Source organism: Ovis aries, chromosome 3 (assembly GCF_016772045.2).
Source record: "Ovis aries strain OAR_USU_Benz2616 breed Rambouillet chromosome 3, ARS-UI_Ramb_v3.0, whole genome shotgun sequence".
In the NCBI taxonomy this organism is placed as follows: domain Eukaryota; kingdom Metazoa; phylum Chordata; class Mammalia; order Artiodactyla; family Bovidae; genus Ovis; species Ovis aries.
This window is the reverse complement of record NC_056056.1, coordinates 225,263,426-225,274,954: the sequence shown is the minus strand read 5'-3', so window position 1 is coordinate 225,274,954 and position 11,529 is coordinate 225,263,426. Positions and strand designations below refer to the sequence as shown.

Genomic DNA, 11,529 nt, shown 5'->3' with positions numbered 1-11,529 from the left:
ACCTCAGGCCAAGACCCAACCACAGCCACCTGCATTCTCTGCACTTGAAAGTCTCCGTCTCCTGGCAAACTTTTACCCATCCTTCAGAGCCCCTTCCAGCCTCTTGGGGCCACTGCCAGACAAGGCTCCAAATGAGGGCTGGCAATGACCCTCCCGCCACCCAGATTCAGCTCCTCTCTCAGGGGCCCTGAGGGCACACCATGTTACCCCCTCCCCAGGGCGCAGGGGGTCAGAGAAGAGGGTGGCAGGGAGGCCAACGCTGGGAGGGAAGCACCTGAGCCCCCCACCCTGCCATCTTCCCCAGAAAAAAAGTGAAGAGTGTTACGCGGGGTGCAGAGGCCCCTTCTCCCCAAACCTCTTCCCTTCACCCCAGAGTAGCCCAGAAAACACAAGACGTCCGTATAATACAAAACAATTTAATTGAAATACCTGTATAAAAAATATGATTTCCTGACATCTCACTTTTGAACTGAAAGAAGCCCCTATCCACAGTGCCTACACACACCGGGATCACAAACACACAGCTGCTGAAATAAATTAAAGGCTTGAGACTCTGCCCCCCACCCCCAACCTCCAGAGCCAACAAGCAGACTGTACAATGTCAATAATTTAAAACCCACCCCCTTGGCGCAGGGCTTCGAGGTGGCAGGGTCACCCACACCCCTTAAATTAGCCACTGTACCAGCCCACCTTCTGACAGACACAGGAAGGACTGGGGCCTGGGGTCCACACGCACAGCCACCCCCCTCCTCTGCCCACAGGCCTTAAAGAGGTAGGGCTGCTGGGAGGGAGAAACCTTGACAAATAAATTAAACAATAAATAGCCCTCCTCGGGGTCACCCCATAAATAAGACACCTGCACGCACACGCGCATCGGGTGGGCGGGCGGCAAGGCCTGAACGCTGCATTCCTTGTGCAGTCGCGCCCAGGCGAACACCGAGACGTTGGGGGGGGGGGGGTCACCAGGGGCCCTGTGCCCAGGTGAGATGAGGCCACAGGACTCGGGAGTGCTCCTGGTCCCCCACATCAGACGCGGAGGTGCCGGGCGGTCAGGGCCCGCTCCCGAGTGGCACAGGAGAGGGACGGTCTCGGCAAGCGCCGGCGGTGGGCAGGCAGGACCTGGCTTGGTCCGGAGTGTCTTTGGACAGACAGAGCTTGAGAAAACCAAGTCCCGTGAGAGCAGCGTTGGAAAAGGCACTCAAAGCAAAGGAAACGGGTTGGTGCCAAAGGCAAAGGTCACCAGGGGTCAGAGATCACTGCTTTCGCAAAGGAGCAGACAGCCTGGTCAGGGCAGGGGGTCCCTCCGGCCCCCGCCGCCAGGCGCAGGCCCTGCTCACAAGCTCTCACTGCTGGAGGTGGTGCTGGCCCCGTCGTCGGTATCCAGGGCGCAGAGCCGCAGGTCACAGCTCTCTGGGGTGCCCCCCTCGGCCCCCAGCATCCAGGGGTGGGCAGAAATCTGGTCCAGCGAGGGCCGCTCCGAGGGCCGCAGAGACAGACACCACTGAATGAGCTGCTGGCACTCTGAGGAGGAGAAGAGAATAAGCACGAGGCCCGCCGCGCCCCCCCACCCCTGAAGCCGGCCCAGCCCCCACACACACCTGGGGAGACCCTCCTTCGGAAGAAGAGGCGGCCCCGGAGAATCTCCTCATCCTGCTCGAAAGGAATGTCCCCGCACACCATGTCGTAGAGCAGCACACCCAGGGACCACACGGTGGCCGAGCGCCCGTGGTAGCGGTGGTAGCGGATCCACTCCGGGGGGCTGTATACGCGGGTGCCTGGAGGTCACACGGGACTTAGCACGCCCGCCCCGGAGCGGCGGCCGGCAAGGCACACGAACGCAGCGCCCGCACTCCGGATCCTCTCCGCAGCTGACCCTCTCCGAGGCGGAGCCAGAGGACTGGGCAGCCACGACATCCTGCCCCTTCTCGCCCTGGAAAAACCCCGGCGGGCGGGGCCTCCCGGGCGCCCCGCCCCCGCAGCTGGCCCGGCGCGGGCGGCGGGTCACGTGAGCTCGGGCTCGGGTTTCACAACAAACAGATGTGAGGTGAGGATACGGGAGGGGCGGGGAGCCCCGGCTTCCCCGGCTCCGCAATGCGGGCATTTCTGCGCTGCGCCCCCACGCTTCGCGCGCGCGCGCACGGAGACAAGCCTCACGGCGGCGCCGGGCTCCCAGCCGGGCCAAGGGAGTCCAGAGCCCACCCCGCGCCCCCACCCACCGGACACAACGGCCCGAGAGCCCACTCTGGCCGCGCTCGAGAGCGAGCCGGCGCGGCGCGCGGCCCCAACAGTCGCCAGCCCCTCGGCCCTCCCCGAGGAGAGGGCGCTCACCGTCGAAGTCGGTGTAGACCGTGTCGCGGAGCAGAGCGCCCGAGCCGAAGTCGATGAGCTTGAGCTCGCCCGAGCGCAGGTCCACCAGCAGGTTCTCGTCCTTTATGTCGCGGTGCACGACCCCGCAGCTGTGGCAGTGGCGCACGGCAGCCAGCACCTGCGCGAAGAAGCGGCGCGCCAGGGCCTCGTCGAGGGCGCCGCGCTCCGTGATGAAGTCAAACAGGTCCTGCGCCGGCTCGGGCCGCTCCAGCACCAGTAGGAAGCCGTCGGGCCGCTCGAACCAGTCCAGCAAGCGGATGACCCCGCGCGCGCCGCCGGCCGCGCCCACCTTGCGGAGCAGCACCACCTCCAGCGGCACGACCGCGCCGGCCTAGGGGACACGGCGGTCAGCGCGCTCCACCTGGTTCCCGTGCCCCTCGTTTCGCCCGGCGCCCCCCGCTCCGCCCGGCGCCCCCGCCTGCGCTTACGATGCTGCCCCACTCGGTCACCCGCTCCTTGACCACGTGCTTCACGGCCACCTGGGGAGAGGGAACCAGTGGTCAGGCCCGCGAGGACGCAACGACGCGCGCGGGTTGAGAATCCCGGGTGCCCGGCGGCCAGACTCACCGGGAGCCCGTCAGCGATACGGTTGCCAGCGTAGACCGTGCCGAAGCCGCCGCTGCCCAGCACGGCGCCCACCTGATACACCTTCTCGAAGCTCTCCTTTTCCGCCTTGGCTGTGGGGAACCCACAAGCAGGGTTGGGGTGGCTGGGGAACCCAGCCCCCGGTCTCCTCCGGACCCGAGTGTGCCCCAGACCCCGGCCCCCCCGACTCTAGTGAGCCCCAGGCCCCCGGCCCGCCGACCCTAGTGCGCTCCAGACCCCGCCGCCGCATACCTGGCTGCAGGATCTTCACCGGGAGGTGGTCCACGCCGCCCGGCCCGCACAGGTGTGCCAGGGAGCCGAACTTGGAGAGCAGCATCGCGGCCGGCGGCCGGGCGCGGACCTCGGCTCCAGGTCTCCGCGCCGCCTCTCGCCCGGCCCGGCTCCCCGCGCGGCGGCGGACGCGGGAGGGCGGCCTCCCGGGACCGCGCGGAGCCCCGACCCGGAGAGCGGTAGGGCGCGCCGGTCTCCGAGCTCGGGCGAGGCCGCCCGCGCGGCACAGTGCCCGGCAAAGCCCCGCGGGGACCGCGCGGACGCGACGCAGGCCGAGCCTCTCACACGCGCCGGCCGCCGCGCCCCGGGGTTTTGGGCCGCGGCCGCGCATATCCCTCCGCGGGGGCGGGCCAAACCTGGCCCCGCCCCCCTCCGCCCGGGCGGCGGCGAGCCTTCCGGGGTGGGCGGGGCAGACCAAGGGCGCGGCGAACCGGCTGGGACTAGCTGGCGGGAGCGAGGCCGCGGAGGCGCACGGCGCGGCGGGGCGCGGCGCGCGCGCGTCACTCCTCCGCGCGCACACGGGTGCCCACGCCCGCGCAGCTCCCGCGCTCGGGGCGGGGCCGCGGGAGCCAATGGGAGCCCGCGTTTGCAAAGGGCACGGGGCCTAGCCAATGGCGACGCCAGGGCGGGGCCGCGGGAGCCAATGGGAGCCTGCCTTTGCGAAGGGCAAGGGGCCTAGCCAATGGCGACGCCCGGGCGGGGCGCGGCCAGAGCCCCTCCTCAGGCCGCGCTGGGAAGGTCACCGGCGAGACCGGCCCGGGGCACCCGCAGGGAATGTAGCGGCTGGGCTGCGAGGAGCCGCAGGAGTCGGGAGTCCGCTTCCGGTGCCCAGGGCTGTGCTCGTGCCCCCTGGGCAGTCCGCGCCCCCGAGGAGCGCCGCCCGGCGGCCGCGCCCCTGGACTCGAAACCCCCGCCTGGGGTGAGGCTCTGTCCTGCCCACCCCGGGCTACAGTCCCCACTCGGCCTGACCTCACACCTGCAGCCCGAGGGCCTTCCTGACCGTGCCTGCCCCCGGGGACCTTTGCCCTGCTGTCCCCGTGCCTGCAGGGCCCTCCCCTGCGCTCCACCCACCTGGCTGCCCACCAGGCCCAGTTGCTGTCCACCTTAGCAGGGCGGCCGCCTTGACCGCCTGTGTCAGGGCTGGCATCAGCCCAGGTCTTCACGGCCGTGGTCTGGACCTGAGCCCGTTCTCCGCCTTCGGTACAGCACAGACCCATCCGGCCCCACGGGTTGCTGTCCTCAGCCCAAGGTCACCACCGGCCTGAGCAGCTCAGGTGTGAGCAGCCCCCCTGGCTGAGCCTAGGACGCCCGCTGCTTCCCACAGCCATCCAGAGAGGACTGAGGATTGGGGGAGCCAAGAGGTCGAGGTGCCGGTCCTTCTGGCACTGCAGGTACTCGGCGTGGCCCCTGGAGGCCAGGCTGGGGTCACATCATTGCAGCCCCATCCCTGGGCCCCCCAGAGGTTGCCTTCAGGCGTGCCCTCCAAGCATGTGCCTCAGAGGCCCTTGCCAGCCTGCTGGCTCCCTCAGCATGCCCAGCCTGCCCCAGGTCACACCGCTTCGTTGCCACCAGGCTGGTAAGGGCCACTCACAGGGTCAAATCCGAGGCAGGGTGCCCACCTCTGCAGCGGAATCCAGAGACTCCCATCTTCCTGTGGGTTTTTTTCGGGGACCAGTGCGTGGTCCACAGGGTCTTCCTCCTGGGGTCAGGCTGCTGCAGGTCCCTGGACCCATGGCCTGCCCTGGGCTGGGGAGGGAAGGAGTGCTGTAGCGCGTCCTGGGTCTCGGTATCAAGATGTAACTCTGAGGGTAACTCCAACCCTGTCAACAGGGGCCAAAGCCCCCCGTGGCCTCCCCGTGGGCCTCCAGCCCCCCATGTGAGTGCCTTGGGTGTCCTGACCTGGGGAGTCAGGCTTGGGAGGCCGGCAACCTGGTAGGAGGGCTACCCCTGCCCCCACCAGCTCCGGAGTCTTGATCTGAAGACCTTGAGTCTCCTCAGACTCAGAGCAGGGTTCACTCTCCTTCAGAAAGGGGCGATGTGTGTGTCTCTTGCCCCAGCCCTGAGGCGGGCTGAGCCACCTCTGGAAGCCCCTGGGGCCTCTGGGAGTGGGGCGGGGTCTCCCGCCTGGTCTGGGAGTGGAGGAGGGGGCAGGAGGCGGCCTCTTTCCTGAGAGGGAGGCTTACTCGGAGCCTTCGTCTCTTCCAGGCTCTTGTGTGCTGTAGACGTGCTGTGGTGTGTGTGTCCTGCGTGCACTGTGAATCCCTGAGGGTCAGAACGGAGCCAGACCCCCTCTCTGCCAGGGGCTGTCCTGCAGGGGCCCTCTTTCAGGTCCTGTCTGTCCCCAGGAGTAGGCCTGAGATGACCCCGCCCAGTGGGCAGGACCTTGCCTGGGTCCTGCCCACCTCCTCTGTCTCTATCCTCCTGGCAGGCATGGCCCACCCTATTTCTCAGCTTGGCACGTGGAGGCTCTGAGGGATTTTCCCAGATGTGAGGCCTCTGCCCTTCTTACACAGAAAGGTAAAGCCAGGTCTGAGTGCCAAGGGCCCCTCACCCTTCTGCCCCAGGCACTGCCCTTGGTCAGTTACCCCAGGCCAGCTCTTCACTGCAGGTCTGATCCACACCCCTCTTCCAGCCACATCCCCTCAGGGTAGGATGTCAAGCCCTGCCTGTTTTTTCCTGGTTCCTGGAAGGCCCATCCGGTGGGCCTTAAAAATAACCCTGGGCCCCACAGGCGGGCCTGGCCCAGGTCAGCAACTTTACGGGCAGCAGAGCTGGGGCCACTCCTGCGGCTGTGGGAGGAGCTCCTGGAGGGGGGCTCGGCTGAGGCACCAGGCCACCTCGCTGACGGCAGAGGCTGGGCAGAAGCCGGGCCTGGTCCCTCGGCCCCCCGCCACCCCGGGCATGCCTGCAGCTCAGGCCAGCGTGCTGCGAGCCCCCCGCGTCCAGCGGGCCGTTCTGCAGAGAGGGGCCGCCTCGCAGGGGGGCCGGGTGCCTCTTCAGGCTTCCCGTGTCTTCTCTAGGCAGGTGTTTCCTAAGTGTGGGGAGCAATTTGGATCTGCCCCGGGGGCTGCAGCCCCGCCCCACCCTGGAAACAACCCTTCCTGGCCCTGCACAGCCCCACAAGGTCACCCTGCCCTGGGGGCAGGAGGGGCGGCTGTTGCCATGGTGACCAGAGCTGGACTGTCCTCCCTGGATCAGGGAGGAAGAGGAGGCTGGAGGGCAGGTAGCCTCTGTCTCCACCTTGTCTCCCATCCACACACATACACACTCACGGACACTCATAGACACTCACAGACAGTCACGCACACATTCATACACACTCACGGGCACTCGACACTCACGGACACTCACGGACAGTCACGGACACTCACGGACGCTCACGGACACATTCACACTCACATACTCATGCATAGGGACACTCGTGTACTCAAGGGCATTCACACACACCATGAACATGCGCCTTCACGGACACTCATACACACTCAAGAACACTCATACACGTGGACGCTTATGCACACGCACAGACATTCATACAGACATACCACGAGCACTCATGCACACTCACGGACACCATGCACACTCACGGGCATTCATACACGTGGGTACTCACATGGCCACGCACACACACATTCATACAGACACTCATGCACACTCACGCACACATTCGCATGCACTCGTGCACATGGACACTCAAGGACACTCACTCATATACACTCACGCACACACATACACTCACGCACATGGACACTCAAGGACACATACACGTGGACGCTTATGCACACTCACGGACATTCATACACACGGGTACTCACACATGGACACGCACACACACCATCACACGCTTACGCACGCTTACAGTCTGGAGTCACAGCAGGGAGCAGCGGGCCAGCACAGGCTCTGGGTCTGGGCCCTTGTCCCCCTCGCCCCACTCAGTCCCCGTGCCAGCAGCCAGGGCCTCCTCACCTGGCCCCTCCAGCTCACCCTGGCCATCCTGTGGGGTTGCTCAGCCCTGCCCTGGACTCTCCATGCCTCTCCACCCCGCTGGTGCCTGGAGGACCTCCTCCCTGCCCCTGACCCCTGTCCGTGCCCCTCAGCCACCAGGTCTTCCCGGCACCCGCACGTCAGTGTCCCGCCTCCCATCCTCCAGGACCGCCCGGCTGGCAGGGGAGCCTGGTGACTTGCCCCCTGAGCCCTGTCCCGCCTCCACCCCCGTCTTGGAGCCCTCTGCAGCCCGCAGGGCCTGGCTTGATAGCGCCCAGCTTCACCCCAGCGCCGTCTGGGCAACCCCAGGCCGGTCCCCGAGAGCTCCACGACCGGCTTGGGCTGCACGCCTCGTGGCACAGGCGTCCCTGTGTCTGCAGCCGGGCTGAAGCAGGACAGACCTTCCCTCTGCCCCCTCTGCCCCCTCTGCCCCCGTCCTGGCCTCTCACCCACCGGGGAGCGGAACCAGCAGAGCCAGCGTTTCTCAGTGTGCCCCAGAGGCGACGGGGCCAGCCGTGCTGGGGCCAGAGTCAGCGGGGGCTGTGGCTGGCGGCCTGTGGGAACCCGGGTCACCCTGCCCGGGAGCCCCCTGCCAGACCTGACCCCAGGCCAAGTTCAAGAGCTGCCAGCTCCTCTCGGTACCCCACCTCCCGCCACCCTTGTGCATGCCACCTCAAGGCACCTGGCAGTGGTCACCTGGGTCTTGGCAAAGGGGACCTCGAAAAATCGGCAGTGCTGTGGGATGCCCAACCTGGGGAGAGGCTGGAGTCCAGGTGGGCCTGACCCCGAACCCCGCTGGGCTAGAGCGCCCCTCCCCAGCCTGGGGCTGGCGGTGACAGGGGCAGTGCCCAGACCTCGGGGGCCGCCCGGGCCGGAGGGGTGGTGTCCTCACCTCGGCCCTCCGCCAGGCTCCGGGGCCAGGCCGCCCCAGGCAGTGGGCACAGCCTTGGCCCTGGACCAGCTCTCTGGCCACTTTGCTGGGGCCTCACCCCGCTCACCCTGCCTGGGGGTCCCCTTCTGAGGGGCCTCTGGCCACCCCTGAGTAGGCCAGGAGGAGGAACCACTCTGACGTGCTTCCCGGCTGCGCGGTGGATGCCTAAGACTTGTCCTGCGCCCAGGCCCAGATTTCACAGAGTCTGGGGGCTCCTGGATGGGGAGGCCTGGGGCAGGGCCCCGCAGAGTGGCAGCTCTACCACCTCTGTGACGAGACCCTCAAGGTCAAGGAGCCCAGCTTGGGTGGGACTGGGGCAGAGGAGCCTGCTTACCCCAAAGGCCCAGGCACGGGACAGGGGGCTGGGGGCAGTGGGGCCGCCCTCTGCAGGAGCCCCGTGCCCCAACCCAGCAGCAGACACAGCCTCTGAGACCCGGCCAGGGAGCCTTGGGCGGCCTTTGTGGGTGGTGCTGGGTGGGTTGGGTCCTGCTCGGCCCCTAGCATGGACGACGAAGGGACACAGAAGAAGCCTTAGAGGGGGACCCCCACGGAGCAGGAGGCTAGGCCAGCCGGCCTGTGAGTGCCTCTGGCTTGCATGCGGCTCCAGGGGCCACCCGGGGCCCGTGTTGGGGGCTTCCTGAAGGAGCAGGCAGAGCGCGGCTGAGTCTGGAGGGCCGAACCAGGATGGGGGAGGGGCACGCAGCCAGGCGGGGTTAGAGCTGTGCTGCTGGGAGCTGGCCAGGGGCCCGTGGAGACCTTGGGGCCCAGGGCCAGCGGCAGGAATGACCTCGTCTTGGGGGAGTTTCATTCAGTGCCGGGATGAGTGGTCAGGCCACACTCAGGCCACAGAAAACTGCCCGCTCAAGTGGACCTTCCGACTGTCCAGAGCAAGGACCCGGGAGGGCCTGCTCACAGCAAACGCGGGGTCAAGACGCAGCGACCGCCTTGGAGACAAGTGCTCAGTGAGTATTTGCTGTGTAACCGCTCAGGCTCAGCACATGCACGCACCCCTCCATTCCACGCTGACGCCGCGCCACAGAGAGAGTGGTGTCTGGGGGCTGTCGGAGAGAAGGATGAGCCCCTGGGCGGCAGCTGGCCACGCCAGGAAGATAGGAGGCTGTCACCACCAAGGCGGGAGCCCTGCCCAAGAATGGATCAGGCTTGGAAAGCAGAGCAGGAGGGATGACAGTTTCAGGTCAGGCTCGATCCGGCCCCTCCCTACCAGCCCCAAGGCCACAGCCACACAGCTCAGAGCCCAAAAGCCTGGCGCCCCAGTCCTTGTGGTCCTCTCCTTTAAGGGTTCGGGAATAAGAGAGCTAGGGAAGAGCCCTCCACACCTGGGCGTGGCGGTGGGGGGTCGTTGGTTCCAAGGAAGACAGAGCGTGGTCCACCTTCTGCCGGTGGAGAAAGAAGGCTGCACTGCTGCGGGCTGCCTTGGTGGGGCTCGGCACCCTGCTCTGGGGCCCAGGCTCCCTGACCCGAGTGGCAGCTGGCCTTCTTCCTCACCCGCTGGAGCAGACCCAGGCCTGTGGGCAGCCGCTGAACACTGGTGGCCACAGGCCGAGCATGGAGCCAGGCCAGAGCAGGGGACAGGCCTGCCAGACAGGCCCTGGGGGGCCCATGGGGCCTTCCAGACTCTCCCCACTGCAGCTCCGGCTGGAGGGACCCAGTCAGGCTCCCAGAGGCAGCCCAGTGCCAGCCTGCACAGGGCACCGAAGGGCCCAGGGCCTTCAGATCAGAGCGCAGCCCACCAGGAGCCACGGTGTCCAGGGGTTGTTGCCCAGGCCTGTGGGGGATGATGGGGAGAGTCTGGCGACCCTGAGCCGGGCCGGCGGCCTTTCCTGGCTGACCGCGTAGTCCTGGGGGCTGGGAGGGAAGGGGGCAAGAGCTGCAACAGGAGCTCCAGGGCTGCTGGAGCTCTGGGTCGGCCCCCCAAATTTAGACTCAGCACCGACTGGGCGAGCCCGAGGGACCCCGGAGCCCGAGTCGGAGCTGTCTCTGTCTCCACCCGCGGTTCCCTGGCACCCTGCTCCCGGGGCCTGAGGCGGCCTGGGCAGAGCATCCGGTTCAGCAGAAGTGACTGGGCTGGTTTCCAGCCTCAGGGCCCGTCCTCGATTCCCAGGAAGTGACAGTGGGGGTGGGGCGCAGGAGCTGAGTGGGCCTCTCTGAAGGGGGCACCTCCAACTCCTGCCCGGCTCATCCCTAAATGCCCCACAGTCCCACCGGCTTCCAGTGCTGGGGTGTTCAGGGCCCGGGGGGTTGCCCCAGTGGCTGGTCAGCCAGGCTCAAGGCCCAGGCAGCAATATGCCCACGTGTGCACACACAGTGGCTGGCCGGTGCAGCCCCGGGGGGTGGTGTGCAGACACCCAACGGCCCTCCCCGTCCATGTGCTCTTCTGGGACCTCCTTCCCACTCCTCCTCAGCCCCGTGCCAGCCCAGCCAGGCACCACCGGCCCTTCCTCCCCGGGGGGCACAGGGAAGCCGTCCCACCCGCTCCAGAGGGAGGAGACCAGGGTGTTGCATGGCATGTGGCCAGGGGTGGTCACGCGGGACCCCCTGTCCAGAGGGGAGCCCTAAAAGCCCACGGCGGCCGTCCCAACCCCCTGCCCCACACTCACCCCATGGGGGCACCGGGGTAGGGCCCATGGCCGGTAGGAGTGCCCCGCCCCAGGGACCAGGGCCTGCTCCCTGTGACGGTCTGCAAGGGGTCAGGCGGGCAGGAGGCCAAGCCCAGAGCATAGGTGCCTGGGCAGCTGGAAGGTGGGCGCGGCTGGGGGTGAGTGGCCGGGGGACCCAGGGGGGACACATCCCTGGGGCTGGGGAGCAGACCCTGCCCGTGGACAGCTGCTGAGTCATCCCAGGGAAACGACAGGAATGGGAGGAATTCTCCACTTGCTCTCTGGCCAGGCTCCCCACCCCCAGGAAACCCCCGTCCCAGGCCAGCAGCCCCTCACTTGCCGCTGCTCAGGGCCAGCTGGCTCCCGCCCCAGGCCTGACCCCAGGCAGCAGACTTGGTGTCCTGCCTGCTGGGCCTGCCTGGGTTGGGTTGGGGGTGTGGTGGCCAGGATGTCCAGCAGGCCCACGGAGGCCTCTGCGCCAGCACCCCCCACTCCTCTCAGGGGCCTGGCCTCTCACAGTCTGACTGGCTCCGCATAGGGGTCAGGGCAGGCGGCCCCCGGGGGTGGGCGCCGTGAACCTGGAGGTTCCCTGCGGAGTCCGTCCTGTCAGTGAAGCAGGCCCTTCGGTCACTCCCCAGCACTGCTGGTTGACATTTGAGGGGGCTGCAGGCGCCCTCGGCTTCCCACGTGGCTCAGTCTTAAAGTCAAAGTTTCAATCTCTGGGCCCAGAAGATCCTCTGGAGAAGGAAATGGCAA

The 11,529-nt window shown here is 67.3% G+C and overlaps 1 protein-coding gene across 1 annotated transcript; it reads right to left on the bottom strand.

Moving 5' to 3' along the window:
* Positions 1–400: 400 nt before the first annotated feature.
* On the bottom strand, positions 401–3,530 carry PIM3 (Pim-3 proto-oncogene, serine/threonine kinase). The gene is made up of 6 exons (XM_027968241.3): positions 3,205–3,530; positions 2,935–3,044; positions 2,796–2,846; positions 2,329–2,698; positions 1,599–1,775; positions 401–1,521 (listed from the first exon to the last, which is right to left on the bottom strand). Exons 1-6 carry the CDS (start codon positions 3,287–3,289, stop codon positions 1,334–1,336), a joined length of 981 nt encoding a protein of 326 aa, XP_027824042.1. The 5' UTR covers positions 3,290–3,530; the 3' UTR covers positions 401–1,333.
* Positions 3,531–11,529: the final 7,999 nt, after the last annotated feature.